Source organism: Mycteria americana, chromosome 12, assembly GCF_035582795.1.
Source record: "Mycteria americana isolate JAX WOST 10 ecotype Jacksonville Zoo and Gardens chromosome 12, USCA_MyAme_1.0, whole genome shotgun sequence".
NCBI classification, from domain to species: Eukaryota; Metazoa; Chordata; class Aves; order Ciconiiformes; family Ciconiidae; genus Mycteria; species Mycteria americana.
In genome coordinates this window covers 3,871,211-3,890,689 of record NC_134376.1, presented here as the reverse complement: position 1 = coordinate 3,890,689, position 19,479 = coordinate 3,871,211, and the positions used below count along the sequence as shown (strand labels likewise).

The following is a 19,479-nucleotide window of genomic DNA, read 5'->3' as shown; positions in this document are numbered from 1 at the left end:
CTCAGGCCCAGGCCTATGCCCAAGCCCAGACCAAAGCTGAGGGAAAGGCCCAGGCCAGGCCCCAGCGCAGGCCCAAGCCCAGACCTGACTCCGGCCCAGGCCCAAGCCCAGAGCCCAGGCCCCGGCCCAAGCTCGGGGGAAGGCCCAGCCCAGGCCCCGGCGCAGACCCAGGCCCAAGCTCGGGGGAAGGCCCAGCCCAGGCCCCGGCGCAGACCCAGGCCCAAGCTCGGGGAAGGCCCAGGCCAGGCCCCGGCGCTGGCGAGGCGGTGCGGCGCGGCCGAGCTCCGCCCCGCTCCGTCACTGCGCGGCGCCGCGGCCGCCGGCCGGGGTCCGCCATGGCCTCGGGGGGAGCCGCCGCTCGCGCCGCCGAGGAGCCGCCGCCGCCCGAGCCGCCCGCCGAGCAGAAGCCGCCGCCGCCGCCGCCGCCGCCCGCGCAGGAGGAGTTCTCCTTCCTGCCGCTCGTCCACGACATCATCAAATGGTAACGGCGGCCACGGCCACCGGGGCGTCGGCACCGGGCCTTCCCCCGGACCGCCCTCCCCCCCCCCCCCCCGCTCCCCGCCGGGCACGGCATGGCAGGAGCTGCTCTGCACCGGGCCCGGCGCGGGGACCTCGTCCCTGCTCCAGCCACCCCCCTCTACTGATGCTGTCTGACCCCCGGCGTCCTCGGGGTGCCCCGGGTGGGGAGCAGGGCTATGGGGTCCCCCCTCAAATGATGCTCGCCCGGCCCCCGCAACCTCGGGGTGCCCTGGACAGGGAGCGGGGCAATGGGATCCCCCGTTAATGGTGTTCTCCAGCCCCCAACATCCCCAGGGTGCCCTGGATGAGGAGCAGGGCAATGGGGTCCCCCCTTTAACGATGCTTTCCCACCCTCAGCATCTCAGGGCAAGGGGTCCCCCCCTGGAATGATGCTCTCCAACCACCAACATCCTCGGGGTGCCCTGGACAGGGAGTGGGGCAATGGGATCCCTCTCTAATGATGGTCTCCAGCCCTCAGCATCCCTGAGGTGCCCTGGATGGGGAGCACAACAATGGGACCCTCCTTCTAATCACGCTCTCCAACCGCCAACATCATTGGGGTGCCCTGGATGGGGAGCAGGGCAACGGCGTCACCGCTCTAGTGATGCTCTCCAACTTCCCAGCATCTCCTTTGCCCTTTTTCTCCCAACAGTAGTCCCTGGGAATAGTGTCAGAGGGAGCTGGCCCAGCCCCAAGTGCATTTCCGCTCTGAGTCACGCCGGTACCCGGGTGGTGTTTGGGACACCCGGGCAGTGCAGGTGCTCCGATAGCCCAGGTACACTGCCCCACCATTCACAGCCAGGAGCAGGAGCGTTGTACGTGCGCTGGGTTATTGCTGCAGATTACTGTACTGTTTGGCTGATAACAGCCTCAGAAAGTACAGGCAGTGCTGGGGCAGGAATGCAGCCCATTTCTGGGGAACTGTAAAAAGGAAGATGACTTCTGCAGTGGTACGGGTTAAATTGTTCTCTTCCCGGTTCCAGATCAGTACTGTAGGGGTAAAAGGTACTGGGGTTTACCTGGGAACTGGGGTGTTTCTGGCCCAGCATAACCCTTTCAGAGATGCTTGTCTGAGGTCCCGGTAGGGGCATGGCTCTGCCACGAACATTCATCCAGGCCAGCTCCATGCTCTCACTTGGGCACACTGCGGGGTGAGGCAGAAGGCATGGGAAGCATGAATTCCCTTGTTACTGGTTGTGGGCCTGGCTGCCCTTTCCCTGTGTGCTTATTTAGGAGCTGAGGCTGGTTTGTGTCCTGCTGCTGTTTCACTTGTATCAAGGATGTCTGAACAGTGAGAGGGGTTCACCCTTAACGACTCTGCAGCCTGAGAGCCATGGCAATGAAGGACTGAATACCCCGATACACCAGTCCAGATACAGAACGGGCGTGAGAACGCAAACCCTCTGATTTCCCTCAGTCTCCCCGTTGTGCTGGAGGTGGACAGTTGTCCCCGACCTCGATTCTGCCTGATCCATCCAGACCACAGAAGCGAGGCTAAGCCCATTGCCAGGTGCATACACGTACATAAGCAAAGTGGGCAGTAGCCATGGGCCGAGACCTCCCAGATTCCTACATGTCACCGAGCAGGTCATGGTGACCCGCAGATGACAGACCCTAGGATATCTTGTGCCCTGTCCCACTGAGCCACCCACTCCCGCTACCCAACTACCTCACTTGGTTTCGCACACGGCATTTCCTGGGTGGCTTGAGCAGACGTAGGTATGCTGAGCAGTGCTGCAGACGGGTAGGACCACAGAGGCAAGCGGTGGGATGTGTTGCCTCATGTCCCTGACAGATGGCAAACGTATTATCCTTTAACACAGCCGCTAGTCGCAGAGCCCAGCCCTGCTGTTTTGCCACTGACTCAGCTGTGAAGACACATCTCCAAGGTGACTCTGTGCTCGGGAGCGAGGATGTGTCGCGTAAATTTGCTTACATTCAAGGACACGTGCTCTTTCCTGTTGTTTGGGTCCCGAGAAAGTTTTCCCAAGCGGGGCTTGCTGGTATTTTCACCCTTGTACAGTCCAATGGCATTGCCGCCGACGTCCCAGCGCGTGGCTCCACCAACGGTGGGTTGTGCTGGTGTAATGAAGAACACTGCCTGAAGGGAGGTCTTATGTGCGGTCCATCAGCACAGGCTGTGGTTGGACGTTGCGTTGAATCCTGTGTTACTGCAGGCAGCTGCAGTCTCTTCCCACACCTCCTCACCCCTGTCTGTCCATGCCCTCAAAGAGGGAGTCAGTGGCTTCATCCAGCAGGAAAACCACCCATCAGGAAAAAAAAAACCCAAACCTGAAATAATTATTCCTTTGGATCAACCAGCCGAACAGGCAGCCATCAGTTCTCTAATTGTGGGGAAGGAAACAAGACTTGGGGAGACCTGGAGTGGGGAGGATGTCCCTCTCAAAGCCAGCCTGCAGCTATCGTAGATTAAAGGCAGTGTCAACTCATCTTTCCCCAGATGTGCCATGGGGTTGTGTGTGTGCCTGTACTTTTCCACTGCCAACCTGACCACGAATGCCTGCATAATGGGGATACATTATAGTACCAGCTGCAGTTTTATTTAGAAGGGAGTAATGAATATTTTGTTCCAACAGGCTTTTTAAATGAACGGGGACCATCTGGTTAAAAGTTTTGCTCTCAGCCATGTCACGATTCCTCAAAGTTATAATCGAGCACCTCTCTGCCCTGGTCATGCCAAGCGGATTTATTTTTAGGTCTGGCTATTGAACAGGCTCCCAGATTTCAAAGACCATTAGAATCCCGCTCTCGTTATTAACAGGCGCCCTGGAAGCGGGGACTCGCTTTCGACTGGAATCAGTAAAACTTCTCACTGGTGCTAACAAAGCTGAGGCAGATACTAATGAGGGTTTGAGGGCAGACGCTGCCTCAGACAACACTGATCCTTGAAAAGCACAGAGCTGGCTGCAGGACCAATTGTGCTGCTCTTAAAAAAAAAAAAAAAAAAAGCTATTGCTTCTCTTTTATTAGGTATACATCCCCAGAGAGTTGTTTTAAAGCTCCAAAGTACCCTTTTCTCTGCCATTGGATACTCTGATACTTTGGGGAACAGTTTCTATTTTCCGCTGTCAAGCTGTTTGACTGCATTGATTTTTTGTATTACAGCAGCAACAGGTCACGGATCAGACTGAGATCTTTTTTTCCAGGTGCCTACACACAACACGCGTATGTAATCTTACCTTCCCAAAGAGAGATACAGGAGTTCAAACACAGGGAGAAGTTAGCCTGCTCCATGGTAATGTTTTAAAGCTGCAGACCGGCTCCTACCCTGGTTGATGGGTCCTGAGGTAACTGGATTTTGTGCTGGAAATTAGCAGGAAACCAGTTTGCCCCAGAGGCTACCCAGTCTGTATATCTATCTGTGTCCATTTTATTGGGATAGGTTAATTAGATGTGTGTAGCTAGATACCAACACCAAAAGTTTCCTAGTGAATTCCCACTTACACCCTGGTTGTACTGGAAATGACAGTCACCCCTGCGGGCTGAAGGGGTCTTTCCAATAGAATTCAACAGTGTCTCAATTTTTTCTCCTCTGCAGCATGGACAAGGACAGCCAGGATGTTCACCAGGTGCTGAATGAGCTCAAGAACAAGTTCCAGGAGATGAGGAAGCTGATCAGCTCCATGCCCGGCATCGGTGTGAGCCCAGAGCAGCAGCAGCAGCAGCTGCAGAACCTGCGGGAGCAGGTCCGGACCAAAAATGAACTGCTGCAGAAGTACAAGAGCCTTTGCATGTTTGAAATCCCCAAGGAGTAGGAAGGGTGCAGCTCTGCTTTCCGGGTCCGAGATACCTCCTCTTCTGGCTGATCAGGAGAGAAAAAGGTGGCAGAAGTTTACTTTTCTTTCTTTTACGCTTTTTTGGTCGCATTGCTCTGAAGTTGTGTCTGTGTGGATCACAGGCATGTGACGCTGAACCGGAACACTGTGTGCCTCACGTGATGATTACAGCGGTACGTTCACTTTGGTCTGCTGTAGGACTGTGCATTTATGTATGCATCTCTTCTGTTTTCTCTTGGGGTGGGGTGGTTTTTTTTTTTTTTTACATTCAAGCAAGCAGGAGACGTTATGTTTTCTCCTTGCTAAGGGTCAAAGTACCTGCTGGTTAACTTCAACAAGAAAAAGAAGGCATTTTCTGCAATTTTTTTTCACTTCTGAACTGACACAAGTGGCCAGACATCAAAAGGGAGCACAAGAGGGAAGTGTGAGCTGTTTGGCCCTGCTCCTGGAAAGGGTCTCTGGGGCACTTTCCAGTCTGTGTCGAAAGAGGAATGATTGCTTTCAATTACTTTTGTATTTCTCTCTCTCTCTTTTTAATCAAGTGATGGTTGTGTCTGAGATGAGTAAAGATTTAGAAATTCCCAACTGCCCCTCTTGTGTATTCACTGAGTGGATGTGGGCTGAGCAGGGGCAGGACTTTGGCAGCGCAGAGGACACGCGTAGCCTGGGCCCAGCTCCTGTGTCTTCACATCGCTTTTTTGGAAGCAGGGTGACTTGGGAGAGCAAAGCGGGGACTGCCAGGGGAGTGGATTTCAGTAGGCTTTGGGTGCGTACATCTCCTTGGGTGAGTGCAGCTTGTAGACAGTACATTGGGCATCTTGCTCTTAAAACGAAGGGCAAGCAGAACCAAAACAAAGGGCATAAATGACAAGAGCTTTTAGTTTTTCTGTATGTGACAGAGGTCAGGCTCAACAGGACGGGTTAGTTCCACATCCAAAGTGCTCCAGGGGCTTCCCACAAACACAAGCATTTGAGTGGCTTGGACATTTGCCAGCGGCTGATGGGAAGTTCTCAAATGTTGTATCGCATTCAGATGGATCTTGGGGCTCCCTGCCCTCTGTCCTCCCGCTGTTAGCTCTTACGGTGGCAGATGACAACCTGGTAAGCAGCGCTGCATCTCGCCGACTAACAAAGATGTGACGGGACCTTGAATCTCACGGTTCTCTGAATTATGCTGAAAGATGGTGCAGGTTGGTAGCGGAAGGGGTGAAAAACCAGCTAGTGAAATACAGTATCTGGTGAGAACCAGCATCCGAAGGCAGGTAGCACTCGTGCCTTCAAAAGAAGAGAAGCGAGGTCTGTTTGGGTAGGCTTTTCCTTTCCTAAACCAAAAGGCAAGTAATTCTGCTCGTTGGGAGCTGGGATGGTTGCGACACACCTGTAGCCTAGAGATTACTCTGTCCCCACTGGAATGCTTTACTAGTACTTTCTCTGGGAAGGTGCCAGTGTGTAAACTCTGAGTAAAGCAGAACACCAAGATAAACAAAGCACAATGTACACTCTTTTTATTACCGAAATTACCTTTCTGCTAGCCATTGCCTGTCTCAGCTCAATAAATTCTTGTGTCTCATGCCTGGACAGTGGTTTCCCTTTTTTTGCCAGTTGCTGTTCCTGTGAAATCAGGGCATATGCGGAGCTGGAAGAAACAACGTGTTTCCAAAGAAGTGTCTGGCACTTAGCACAGGAACAAGTTAACTCTCAACTTGAATCCAAGTTTCAAACGAAACTGAAGCAGTTTGGTTTGCAGTCTCACTCACCCACCTTCGTTTTGTGGCTTTGATAGAATTTTTTTGCCATTAATATGTGTTAAACATAGATCGGTTCTGATGCCTGGGGGAGGAATGGGGGCTGAAGATGAACTGAGAGAGAAGCTGGAGCCAGGGAGAGCTGTTCTTTGAAGAGCTTTCCCCTTTCCCTTTCACTTCTAGCAATGGTTACTGTGACTTGTTATTGGGAAGAGATTAAAAACCATCAGATGGAAAGGTGACCTTTCGAGCAAAGTACTTCCTTTACTCATATTGCAAAATAAAAACAATATCCCAGACGGGGTGCAAATGAATCACTCTCTGTTGACATCATTAAAGTGTGCTTAGTTAATCGGGGAAAAAGCACGAAACACAGTCAGCGCTTTATAATGAAGTGATGTCAGTTTGCTCGGTTTCTGCAGTGAATGACATGCCAATGCCTGGCGTGTCATGGGGTTGGCAGGATCGTAACTCGGCGTTAGTGAAGTGAGGAAAGAGTCCTGGCTCGGTGACCCGTTTGAGTAACTAACTCTGTGCGTGGCCCCTCGTTACCCCGTGTGGCAAGAAATCGGCTGCTTGCAGAGACGGAAACCTTTGCACTGGGAGTCGGAGAAAATGGGGTAATAAAGGGATTGAGTTGAGAGGCTGTTTTTAGCACCTCGGAGCTGGGCTCAGGTCTCAGTTTAACAGGATTTGGTTTTGCTATGGGGCCGGGTGAGGAAGCAAAAGCAAACCCACAGGTGTCGTTTTAAAAAGATTTTATTAATTTGTAGAAAATATAAAACATCAAGTTTCACCCACAGTAGAAACACTTGAAGATTTTTTGTTCGTGTCAATGACAACCAATACCTACATAAAGTGCCTATTATTTTCTTATTTTAAAAACCCTTCCCACTCCCCCCACCCTCCCCAAATCTTGCAAATCAGACAAGACAAATGTAAACAAGAGTCAGTTTTTTGGTCCATCGGGGCTGTAACTCTGTAATGTCTTTGCAACAGTTTGGGAGTGTCTTCTGCACGTGTTTCGCAGACACAGAGGAACACACGACACAGAGCCAGAGTCCGTGCACAGCTTCTCAAGTTAAAAAAAACCAACAAAACAACAAAAAACCAACCCCAAAGCTCCAAGCAGGCGCTGCCAGCCCTCCCTCCTGAAGGCAGTGCCCGAGGCTGGGTGGTTTGGGAGGGAAAGAAAACCCAAGGTCTGTGCCCTCCACGCTCATCCTCCCACCTGGCTGCTCAGCAGCTCGCCCTTTCCCTCTCTCTCTGCCCAGAGGAGGCTGATCCCACCGACACCCCCCTCCTGCCCTCCAAAGCCTCCCCCTTCGCATCCCTCGCTCCCAAAATGCACCCCCAGGGGAGGGAGCTGATGAAAGCGATCCCTCGGGAGGAGGGAGGCTGGGGAAGAGGCGACCCTCTCTCTGCCCGGGTGGGCACCTGCCCACCCTCCTGCCTGCCCAAAGTCAATTCAGAAACGAGCATCTTTCCCCCCTCCCGTCCTTCCTTCCTTCCTTCCCGTCGCGGGGCGAGCGGGGGGCTCCTAGCTGATGACACAGCGGTCCTTCTCCTTGCCGTGCCCGCCACCGATGGCTTTCTCCCGGATGTACATGAGGTCGCTGTGGACGCTGGGTCGCCGGGCAAAGGGGGCCACGATGCCGTACGCCTCCTCCGTGCTGCCCCGGCCCCCTTCTTTCAGCAGCTTTTTGCCTTTCAGCGCCTTCTTATGCAGGATGTCGCAGTACTGGACCGAGACCTTGCGGTGCAGGTCGGGGCTCATCTCACTGGGCAGCTTGGCCATGGCGAAGAGTGCTTGGAACATCTGGTCCAGGCTGCTGTTCTTCTTGGCCGAGATCTCGAAGTAGGCGCATTTTTTGGGGTCCCCTCCCACCAGCTGCTCGATCTCCCGGGGCTGCACCTCCCGGTAAAAGTCCCGGTCGCCTTTGTTGCCACAGATGACCAGGGGCACCTCTATGTTCTCCTTGGTTTTGTTCTTCAGGCATGACTTGGTCTCCAGGATTTGCTGCTTCAGGCGCTGCACCTCCTCAAAGGAGTCCCGGTTGTCCAGGCTGAACACGAGGATGAACACATCTCCTGGGGACAAAGAGGAAGCGTGAGACGGCTGCAGGGACGGGGACACACACAGACACCCGCTGCGTAAGCCATACAGAGACCCGGGGAGGGAAGGACCAGGCAGCACCTGGGTCCCTCATCCTCCCATCCCACCCCGTGATGGGAGCAAAGTTGCCCGCTCCGTGCACACACAAAATCCCACCTCCCTCCTCTCGGGACTGGAGAAACATCTCCAAACTGGGCAAGAAAGCCTGAAATCTGGCAAGGGAACCCCCCCTTCCTCCTAGTGCTCCCCAACCAAGTACCTGTGAGGATGGAGAGGCGGCGCATGGCTGGGAAGGGGTGGTTGCCCGACGTGTCCAGGATGTCGAGCTGGTAGACCTCGCCGCGGATGCTGTAGAACTTGCGGTGGAAGTCCTCGATGGTGGGCGTGTATTGCTCCTCAAAGCGGCCGGTGAGGAAGCGCGAGACGATGGCCGTCTTGCCCACCTTGGAGGAGCCCAGGATGACCATGCGGTAGCAGTTCTTGGCGGGGATGCTCAGCTCGGCCTCGCTGGGACACATCTTCTTGATCATCGCTGCCAGTTTCATTGAAGCCGGCGAAGGGGCAGCTTGCACCGAGAGGAAGGAGGAAGAGGAGGAGGAGGAGGAAGGCGATGTCTGCCCGGCTGCTCAGCCCCTCTCCCCTCGCAGGAAAGGCCGCTGTCAGCTCTGCACGGCCGCCGCCGCCGCCGCCGCGTTATATGGAGGCGGCAGCGACCGCCCCTCGGCGCGTCACGGCCCGGGGCGGCGGCGGCGGCTGAGTCAGCGCAGGGCTCCGTGCCCGGCCCGCTCCCCCGCCGCAGCCCCGGCCGGGCTCCCGGTGCTGCACAGCCCGGTCCCGTTTGCAGCCTGGGTCGCACTCCCGGTGCTGCACAGCCCGGTCCCGCTTGCAGCCCGGTTGGGGCTCCCGGTGCTGCACAGCCCGGTCCCGTTTGCAGCCCGGTTGGGGCTCCCGGTGCTTGGCCGCCTAGTCCCGTTTGCAGCCCGGGTCGCGCTGCCGGTGCTCTGCCAGCCGGACCCTTTACAGCCCCGACCGGGCTCCCGGTGCTGCGCAGCCCGGTTCTCACTCCCAGTAATGCGCAGCCCCGTCCCGTTTGCAGCCCGGTTCTCACTCCCGGTGCTGCACAGCCCAGTCCCGTTTGCAGCGCCGTTCCCACTCCCGGTGCTGCACAGCCCGGTCCCGTTTGCAGCCCGGTTCCCACTCCCGGTGCTGCGCAGCCCAGCCCCGTTCGCAGCCCGGTGCGGGCTCCCGGTCCCGTTTGCAAGCCGAGCCCTTTTGCAGCTCAGCCCAGGGACCCGGTGCTTTGTATCCGTCCCGTTCGCAGCCCGGTGCGGGCTCCCGGCGCCCTGCAGCCGGCTCGGGGCTCCCGGGGCTCCGCTCGCCCTGCAGTGGGGTCGCCCCGAGCGGGACCCCTTGGCCAGCCGCGCTGCCCGGGGACCGGGACCCGGGGCGGGGAGTGCCGGGGGGTCCCGGCCCGCTCTCCGGCGTGGTTTTGCTCCGTTTTACACTTGCTCTCGGTGCAGAAGCGGGTGTGCGGGCACCTGCCCCGCAGGAAAGACCCCGTACGGCGGGTGCTCCTGTACCCGGGGCAGGGGACGGGAGCAGAGAGAAATCTCCGTCCCACCGGGCACTGCAGCCCGGGCTGGAGGCTGCGCGGTGCCCGCCTGAAGGAGGGCTTTGCATCGCTGCTGTCCCCTTAACCGCAGCCCCGACCCCAGCCCAGCTCAGCCCCAGCCCCAGCCCCAGCCCAGCCCCGACCCCGGCCCCAGCCCCAGCCCCAGCCCCAGCCCAGCCCCGACCGCAGCCCCAGCCCCGACCCCAGCCCAGCTCAGTCCCAGCCCAACCCCGACCCCAGCCCCAGCCCCAGCCCCAGCCCCAGCCCCAGCCCAGCCCCGACCCCGGCCCCAGCCCCGACCCCAGCTCAGCCCCAGCCCCAGCCCAGCTCAGCCCCAGCCCCAGCCCAGCACCGACCCCGGCCCCAGCCCCGACCCCAGCCCAGCCCCAGTCCAGCGCAGCCCCGACCCCAGCCTCAGCCCCGACCCCAGCCTCAGCCCCGACCCCAGCACAGCCCCAGCCCCAGCCCCTGCCCAGCCCCGACCCCGACCCCAGCCCCGACCCCGGTCCCAGGGCGCCGCGTGCGGCGCCGCTGCAGCGCCGACTCCCCCGCTAGGGGGCAGGCGAGGGCCCGGCCGGCGCGGGCAGCGCGGGCAGCGCGGGCGGGGGGCGCGGCACCGGCCCGGGCAGGGCGGGGGCGGCTCGGCCTGAGGGCGTGAGCTGCAGCGCAGGGCCCGGCAGCCGCTGTGGGGCCGTGAGGGGCTGCCAGGAGGAGGAGGAGGAGGAGGAGGAGGAGGGGGAAGGATGCTCACAGGGGTACAGGCGCAGGGCAGGCCGCAGCGTTGCTCCCGGGGCGGGCAGGGGGCATGGTGCTGCTTCGTATCGGGGGCCTGATCTCGTCGGGTGCTGAGCTGTGGGTCTCACTGGAGCTGGACGCGAGGCCCAGCCCAGGCAGCCCCCCAGGCCCCGGACACGGCAGGGCTGCAGCGTGCTTGACTGGACCAGCATCTTCCTGAGACAGCGGGACGCAGGAAATGTTCCTTGGGGAAATGGGAATGTTGCTGCGCTGAGGGGTCTCTGTGCCATCGAGTCAGAGACGGGGCCTCGGAGAAGCCAAGCTCCTCTCTCATATCAGGCTGATGAGAAAGTTTGAATCAAAAAAAACCCAAAACCAAACCTGTGCAGTTCTATTAGGGGAAAAAAAGCGAAAGGTGATGTTTAAATAAGGTTCAGGACAGCAGAATCCTCGCCTACAACACTGAGAGGGACCTCAGGGACAGCTGGGACACACAGATTTGCGCAGCGTGGTGCGTTTCATCGGCACCGCTTGGGAAACGGATGCTGCTGAGCTTTTCATCTCCCCCGAGTGTGGTCTCACACTTGGACATTAATTTAAACATTGTCCGAAGGTTTACGGAGGAATTGCAGTCGTCTGTGGGGTGGAAGGGAGCAGCGGTTTAAACAGCCCCTTGCAGCCCCATCCCTGCCTGCAGGGAAACATCCTGCCCGGCAGCAGAGGCACAAGGACGCTTCGGGGAGAGAAAGTGGGACAGCTTCCCATGTTCATTGATCTGTGTGCGAGACAGCGAAGAGGTTTAATAGCCGATTACAGAGCACAAATGTATCACCCCAAAATAACAAAAAGATCATTTAATTGAAGCAGTTGATGGAAAACAACGGGGGGAATAGGAAGCGCCGACCTCTGGGGGACAGACAAATCGAATCTCTCGATTGGCGTTTATTGTTAACTGTACAACTATTAATTGTGCCAGGAATGGGTAAAAATAGCCTGCTCGAAGCCTACTCTTAGATTAACAGGCTTCAGCAATGGAAAATCCATTTTCTCCCTGCACAAGGCTCTTTGGTGACAGCAACGGCAGAGCACACCACGAGGCAGATGTGTCACCAGGATCCCGTGGGCTCGGCTCAGGGGTGCGGGGTGCGACCGGAGCCACCCTGCCAGGGACCCCCCCGGGAGCAAGGGCAGGGATCCCGGGTGGGCGGAGGAGAGCTGATGGCTGCAGGAGCTCCCGGGGAGAGGACGTGGGCGCTGCCGGCGCTATCCCAGAGCCCAGCTCCTCGCAGAGTCACGCAGAGCCTAAGGAGAGGAGCATTACGAGGCATCAGGCTGAGTCCCCCCAAGATCATCTAGAAACTCATCTCCTGGTGGAAGCAGAGCACATTTGCCGTGAGCCGGCTGCCAGTGATGGATGATAAAGGATCCACCTCGCTGCGAGGCAAAGCCTTCCCACGGTTATGACTCTGTTAAAAATCACCACCTATTTCTGACCTGACTGCAAATAGCCTGAGTCTTAAGCAGGGGCAGATAAAATAGCATTTTCCCCCACGGCTGCCGTACCGCCTGTGCAGAGTTTGACCCTGCGTTTGCAGAGTGTTTTGCTCCTCTCCCAGTTTTGGAGGATACAGGCTCTTTGCTCACTCATGCAGCAGCTTGGTACAGCAAGAGCCTCAGGCAGGCTGCTGTGCACGAAAGCCAGGGACCGCAGACACCTTTAATGGAATCGAACACCTTCAGCACAGATCATTCCCTGGTTTCTTGCTATTTCTCTCCCTATTTGCATCCTCCTGGGTTTACCAGCCACCTGCCAATGAACAAAACCCGCCCGGTGGCGGTGAGCAAGTGGCTGAGGAAAGGAAATTCCACGAAAGTCACACAAACATCCCGGCAACAGAACATGCGGCTCCCCAGGGTCCGGCTTGGACGAACTGTGCAAGCAGCAAAATAAAGCTTGCAGCAGCGACAGCCTCTGCAAAAATGTAGGAAGCAAAATGTACCAGGAGGCAGGAGCGTGCATCGTGCCTCCCGGCCCAGGGACAGGCGAGCGGGAGGATACTTGAAAAAGAACAATTACATCAGAACATGACTTTGATTTCTGAGCATGCTGTGGAGCCGGGAAGTATCGTCACCCCGGGGTTGAGCCAGCCTCGGTTCACAGCTGGGTCCTATGGGTCCAAGTGGTGAAAAAGCCATGACTGGAACAGCCGTTTGTGCCTTTTCCGCCCCGGCACATGCAGACCCCGTGGCCTCTCCCGGGCCACGGAGAGGAGCACATCCGACACGAGCTCCTTATCTTTGCTGTTAAGATGCTTCATGTCCTACCAAGGGCTTGTCCCCTGTACAGCAGCACACGGCATTCCCTGGCTCCGGACCGGGGCTTTGCGAGTACACGCACGGAGCCAAGACCTGTCCCCAGCCCGGCTTTCCTGGCTCCCCAATTCCTGCTTTTCTCCCCCAGGACAGGAACCTGTTCTTCAGACAGGGACCCTCTCCCTCTTTGGCGTACGGCACCCCGGCGTGCTGCTCGTTAGCCCACTCACAAATAACCAGCGTGGACTGTGCCTTTCCCAGCGGCTGCTGGCGAACAGCGGGGTCTTGTGGGACCCCAAATCCTGCCCTGGCTGCTCCCCTGGGACGGGAGAAGGAGCGAGGGGCCGGAGGAAGAGGGGAGCAGCTGGAAAGAGCGGCTTTAGCTATAGCTCTTGCTTGTCCCCCTGGGGAAAAGCATCTGATTAAATCAAGATGCAGCATCCAGGGTTGCTATTCATTCCCTATATTATTAGCTTGTCTCATTTTATTAAATCTCCTTTAAGGCTTTTCAAAAGAAGCACGTAATTCACAACATATAATTTTTCCCAGATGAGATATGATGCAGAAGCAGGCTGCTCTGTCACTGGGGACCAGGGGGGTGGGTTTATTTGTTTCCTTCACCCACCCCCTACTTCTTTAGCAACACTTTTCATGTCTCTTGATTCCTTTTAGCATTTGGGATTTGATTAACAGAGAACTTGAAAGCCTGAGACATGTCTCAAATCCCCAATTCCTTGAGTCATCCAGGCAAGGGGCGGTGAGAGCTCCCTCGGAGACGCCATCCCCGCGCCCGGTGCGATGCAGCTCCCGGAGCAGGCTCATGCCGTCCCGTGGTCTCCAGATGCATCTGCTCCCCTTCTCCCATCTTTGGTGTGTGCTTGCTGCGATAAACTTGCCAAAAACCCACGGCAGGGGCTGAACGCCCGTATCGTGGTGCAAAGCTGGGGAAGCAGCGTGCTCCGGCAGATCGCTCGGTGCCGCTGCTTTCCTTACCAGCAGCGCAAACGTGTGTCGGATGGCCGAGCGTAGGGCGAGAGCTGGAGTTTTGGTGGCACCACTCCGCAGTGGCCTTGGCTTTGCTGCCCGGCCGCCCCGGGGACGGTGCCCCCCTCTCCCACCATGGAAACGTCTCCCCTCCGAGTACCCCGAGGTGACATTAACTCATCGTGGATAACCATGCGGCACAGCTGGGCCGAGAGCTCCATACACAGCAGCACTGGGGTTCCCCGAGCCAGAGGCACCCTGGGAATCCTCTGCTCCCAGTTTCCATCCCATCTCGTGCCATCCTCTCGCCCGCCGTTTGCTCAGAGGCAGCAGCATCCTGCCAGCATCTGGCATAGACAAAGGCGTTTGTGTGCCCTGGATATGTCCCCAAACTCCGGCACCTTCTGCTCCTTTCCAAAGAGCGGCAGCCTCCCTGGGATTAGAGAGAAATGTCACCTGTAACCAGAGATGGGCAGCGACTGGGCTTGGAATATAGGGCACAGGGGAGCGGGAGGCTTGGTGACCCCGGTGGACACCTTGCTACAGATTTCAGGAGGGTTCCCATGGGAATAGCGATTCCCGGCTGCCGGGGTTATAGGACAAAAATAAAAGCCCAAGAGGAGGCAAGGAGCCAGCCGGGCAGCGACGGGCTGGAGCTGGCAGAGGGATGCGCAGCCGGTGCTGAGGGCTTGGACCCCAGAGGTTTTTCGTGCCTGGGTCCCGCATCCGCCCCCGCTGCTTCGGTCGTGGGGTCTGGAGGGGGCTGAGGCCAGCACAGGGTTTGAGGCTGGGGGGGGGGGCTTTGGGGGAGTTGAGCTGAGCAAGGGCTGAGCCTCGCTCCATGCGGGTGCCCAAATCGAGGACCCCAGAGGCTCCTGCAAACGCTCAGCCCTGGTGCAGCAGCGAAGCAGAGCCACGGGCAGACCCCAGCCCCGATATCGCCTTCCCGGGGGGCCCTGGCTGCTCTGCCTCCCTCCTGCAACCCCGATTCAGAAAGCAGCCGCGCTCGGTAAACAATTCCCTTCCGAAGAAAACGCAACATGGAAAAAGCAGCACATTCCTACGATTTTTTTTTTGAAATAAGATCCAAGGAGGATGCGGCGCAGCGTGGCCAGCTCACCGGGCTGTCCCGGGGCGGTTTTTAGTGTGCAGATTAAAGCCAACAGCCTCTCCTAACTTGTCCTCTGGCACATGGCGGGAGCTCCATGCGTAAAAGCCCCCCGGGGTGGAGGGCGGAGGTGGGCTGGGGCCGGGGTGGGTTGGATGGCATCTCCGTGCTGTCCCTGGCAGGAGGGATGTGAAGGGCGGGAGGTGGGCACAGGGTGCCGCTGCTCTCCCGGCGCTGGGGGTCATTTTGAAGCATCCCCTGGGCACCCACGAGATGGGGGCTGCCTGCATCCACAGACCCCAAAGCAGGAGCCCGCCAGCGGTGCCCACGCGGCTCAACGCCGGCTCTGCCGAGGCGGGATGGATCCTGCTCCCGCCCCAGGCATTTGTTCGGGCTCCAGCACCGGTGGTGTCCCACCTGGAAATAGCTTCCCACCAGGGTGTTCTTCCCATTGCATTTCTTTGTGACCATTTAAAGCCCAGACTGCTTTCCCTACGCAGCGGGGATAGAGGAGACTGGCTTATTCCTCTGTCAAGATAAGTCCTGTCGTGTGCCCCCTCTGCCTTCTCTGGATTAAGGGGTCCCTGCTAAAGCAGTCAGTGCCCCAACTTGCCCCTGAAAGCCCCCGTACCGCCTGTGCTCAAAGCTCATCTTTGCTTTTGCATCAAATCCCAATCGCTGGCAGACAAGCCCGTCTCCCCTGCCCACCGAACGGCCGTGCGGAGGTTCAACCTCGGCGTCGGGACTGGCGCGGGAGCCATCGCCAGAGCCCCCCGTTGCCCTCTGTATCCCTGAATAGCAAAAGTGCAGACTCAGCAAGCTGGGCCTGGCAGGAGCCCGGTGGGAATCGTGACTTCTCCATCGCTCTGCCGATGCAACACGCGCTGCCTTGATTGCGCCGTGTGTTTATTCTCCGTTCCTGGCTAATCGTGTTTGTTTGCCACCTAAGGGCCAGTGGCCGTCCCTCCCCCGGGTGAAGGCAGCGCAGCTTCGCCAGGAGAAAGCAAACACGGACACGGGGTTACGGGTGGTCACAACGGAGGGCAGGGCCTTCGGGGACACGTTCCTGGTTCTGGGCGTCCCTGCCATCCCATTGCTTTCGGGGAAAGGACCGCAGGACGCGGTCTCCGTCTGCAGCCCAAACTGTCCCTGGATGAAACACCCCTAAACATGGAGCTGGCCCGGCACGGCGTGCCCATCGCTGGGGCCGTTTGGGTTTGTACCGGTGATCCCCCCCACCTGCAATAAAACATCACGTGCGGTTTCAGGGAGGGGAGACGCACACGGGGAGCCACGCAAACAGGCACGCGGGGAAAAGCCAAGCAGAGCGTGAGGGTGGGCACGGCCGCTGCCGGGGGCTGCGCAGCAGGACGGGGTGACCCGAGGCAGCGCAGTGCGATGGACCTGGTGACCAGCCCATCCCTGCCAGGCAGGAGTTGTGGTTTAACTAGTTTCTCCTTTCCCGGTGTTTGCTCTGGAGAAACATCCCAAACATCAAGGGAGGCGTTATCTGCACACAGCCTCACGTGCGGCGTTTCCCAAGGCTGCAAACAAACCCCCTGCCAAGCTCAGACGGGCCCAGCAAGCCCCACACTGGATTTTGAAGCCATGAAGTTATGAAAACGCACCCAGGACCACATTTCCAGGGATGCTGCTTGGTTCTCGATGCCTCCCCGAGAGCCGGAGGGATGCACCCGCCCGTGCCGGCTCTGCAACCAGCTGGTCCTGGGGGTCCGACAGCGCAGGTCTCTCCTTTGGAAGCAGCAGGAGTCTCACGTCCTGACCTGGAAGCCGTGGGGTCCATCCCTGCATCAGTGCAGGACACGGCCCAGCCGCAGCCAGGCACTGGCCCTGGGGAAGGGGGGAAATAGCTCCGACACCAGGAATGCTTCGTGCTCAGCCTGAAGGTTTCATCCCCACCCTCTGTAATCTCAAATTCTTAGAAATATGAGGTAATCGGAGAGGAATCAATTTTTTTCCTTAAAACCAGGGAGGGAGAGTCCCTTAACCCCTCGCTGTTAAATACTATAAAACAATATAAATAATGGTCTCTTGGTGTTTTCCTCCTCACAGCACCGGTGAGCGGCACGGCACCTGGCCAGGGCCAATCCCCCCACCCAAGGGAGAAAGGCAGGCTTGGACCCCATGAAATGGGCTTGAACATCACCTTCCAGCTCCTCGGTTTTGATTTACGGAACAGAACAGACGCCTCTGAAACGTCAAACTCCAGCTTTACGGCAGCCAGAACCAGTTCTGCAAACGCAGCGACACATTAATCTGCGCTGGTTGCTGCGGGAAGAGCTACTAGAAACGGGGATACATCTGGCATAGCCCCAGAAAAACCCTTGTGCAATGCAAAGCTGACATGGAGCGGCGGGGAAGTGGGAAGGGTTGGATGTGAAATGGCAGATCAAGGGGGAAGGAGTCCATGAAGCCGGTCCCAGTGCAGCACCAAACCCCTGTGCTTTTGGGATACTGCGGGCACGGGAGGGGAAGCAGCTCCGGCACTGGGGTTTATGGTGACAGACACCCATCGGGGGGGGGGCCTGATCCTGGCTGGGGATGGGAATGGAACAACTGGGGTCCCCCCGGCCTCGCAGCGGGGACAGGGAAAGGCGTACACGGTCCCCAGACTGGGAACGAGATAGCATGAATACAGCCCTCGCTGCGTTCTCGTTAAGAGTAATCCTTCCCAAACAAGCACGTGTCTCTTCGGTAAATACTGATTTCACCTATCAACAAATCTGAATTTATTTACATCAGAGACTTGGAGCCACAACTGGCAACTCTGACATAAATTGTCTGAATAATGCGATGTATCCTCTCCTTGCTGGTTGCTATGGGTACTGGGCTGTTTTACCCTCCGTCTATAAACACTAACCGTGAAGGGGATGTGGAAACTTATCTAAAAATAAAATACTATGCCCAAGTCTTTATGAGGAAGGTCATGGAGATGGCGATAAAAAAAAATCCTCGTGTAATGGCTCTGAAGCAGTGAAACATAAACACAGCGTCCGTGAGCTGGGCCGAAGGAAACGGAGGCTGGACTGAAAAGAAACCAACACTTTTAATTCCTGCTGAGCAATGCCCGAAGGGTGAATTACAACATGCAAAAGCAAAAGGAAATCGGACCGTTTTGCAGAGGTGACACTGCGAAAAGGGGGGACCCTCTGCGGAAGGGACGATGCGATGCTGAGACGCGGCACCACATCCCGGCGCCTGCACGGGAGCCGGCAGCAGCGCAGTTCCCTTCTCCAGCGCCGCTGCTGGGGGCTTTACGCTGCTATTTTTTGTTGTTTACAGCTTATTTCTCAAACTGTTCTGGGAATCCATAAACACTGAGCCTGGGTCTGGAGCATCGCCCCTGGGATCTTCCCGTTCAGGGCAGGATCCAGCACCGGGCTCTTTGGGACTCGCCGAGGCCGGTGGCAGGGGCGGAGGGGCAGATCCGTACCCGGCTGCTGCACGGCGGAGAAGGCAGAAGCAGCTTTTTCCCTTCCACCGCCCCTGCGAGGCAGTGAAAAACAGCTGGAAGGCACTGGGTGGTGGGGAAGGCAGGCAGGACCCTCACGTGGCCCCTGGGGAACAGGAGGGACTGGGTGGGTGTGGAAGGGGCCGGGGCACCCACACGGCCAGGGATGGGATATCTGCAGGGTGTGGATGGGGATTGACTCTTCCCCTCGGTCTTCTCCATGCTGGGGCTTCCCCACGGGATAGCTGCCATCCCTCCATCCCCCTTGGGCGGTGGTTTAGGTCATCCGTTCACGTCTATGTTGCTTTTCAGTCACCTTTCTCGGAGCCTTTGCAAATAGTGGGGAGATGCTACAGGGCTCTGCACAGGTGGGAAACCGCAGCTCTGGACGGGGAGGTTTCCCTCTCCCAGAAAAGACGAGGTTTGTTGCTGGGTTTACAGCAGGTTTTGTTGTTGTGGAGTTTGCAGCAGTTTCCCCTCTTCTTTCCCCAGCTGCATCTGAACGCCCCAGGGGTTCCCGAGCCCTCTCCATTGCTTCACCCGAGCTTCTGTTTGCTTCCTGTGGCTCTTCAGCAGCATCTTCAGATGACCTTCAGCAACAGCCGGAGCCGGTGCTTCCCCGTGCTCAGAGCTCGCTTACGAAAGGCCCCCGGTGTCTCCGTCGTTACTCTGCTTGCCCTCCAGTCCAGCTTTGGAGCTGGGTTGCTTTTTCCCTTGCAGATCTCCAGTAATCAGTGTGGGAGGAGAGGTCGGTCGGGAGGTCCCGCGCCGTTCGGCTCCCAGGAGAACATCACCTTCATGGCAGGAGCCACAGTGACCCGGCAATGGGGACCAGGACCTGGGGACAGGGACCCCCAGCTCCCGCGGGCTGCAGCAAGGAGGTGCCACCATGCTCAGGCTGTTCCTCTGATCACTTCCAATACTGCAGGGTGCTCAGTTGGCTCATTAGGGGTTGCTGGGCTAATTAGTAGGATACATCTCAGTAGGAAAACGGGCAAATCGGACAGCGTGGGGACCGGAGAGGCATGCTGTGCCGAGGTATCCGAGACACTGCTTTGCAAAAGGCAAAGAGACAAGA

At 57.7% G+C, this 19,479-nt stretch overlaps 3 protein-coding genes across 6 annotated transcripts in view; 1 reads left to right on the top strand and 2 right to left on the bottom strand.

Moving 5' to 3' along the window:
- The first annotated feature begins 287 nt into the window (after positions 1–287).
- MED9 (mediator complex subunit 9) lies at positions 288–4,905 on the top strand. Its single transcript, XM_075514885.1, has 2 exons — positions 288–481; positions 4,079–4,905. The coding sequence occupies exons 1-2, from the start codon at positions 336–338 to the stop codon at positions 4,293–4,295; spliced, it is 363 nt and encodes a 120-aa protein (XP_075371000.1). The 5' UTR covers positions 288–335; the 3' UTR covers positions 4,296–4,905.
- Positions 4,906–6,804: 1,899 nt separating this feature from the next.
- RASD1 (ras related dexamethasone induced 1) lies at positions 6,805–9,834 on the bottom strand. 2 transcript variants are annotated; one of them, XM_075515286.1, is made up of 2 exons: positions 8,437–9,823; positions 6,805–8,152 (listed from the first exon to the last, which is right to left on the bottom strand). In XM_075515286.1, the coding sequence occupies exons 1-2, from the start codon at positions 8,720–8,722 to the stop codon at positions 7,602–7,604; spliced, it is 837 nt and encodes a 278-aa protein (XP_075371401.1). In that variant the 5' UTR covers positions 8,723–9,823; the 3' UTR covers positions 6,805–7,601. The 2 variants fall into 2 exon arrangements, with proteins under 2 accessions (XP_075371401.1, XP_075371402.1); XM_075515287.1 differs by having other exon boundaries at positions 7,711–8,081; positions 8,437–9,834.
- An 8,143-nt stretch (positions 9,835–17,977) lies between these two features.
- PEMT (phosphatidylethanolamine N-methyltransferase) overlaps positions 17,978–19,479 on the bottom strand; it is a 44,216-nt gene continuing 42,714 nt past the window's right edge. For 2 of the 3 annotated variants that reach the window (XM_075514838.1, XM_075514834.1), the window contains exon 8: positions 17,978–19,451. The gene's annotated coding sequence lies outside the window, so the exon portion shown is untranslated. Of the gene's footprint in view, positions 19,455–19,479 lie in introns of all 3 variants that reach the window. The other variant, XM_075514835.1, reaches the window with a different exon arrangement.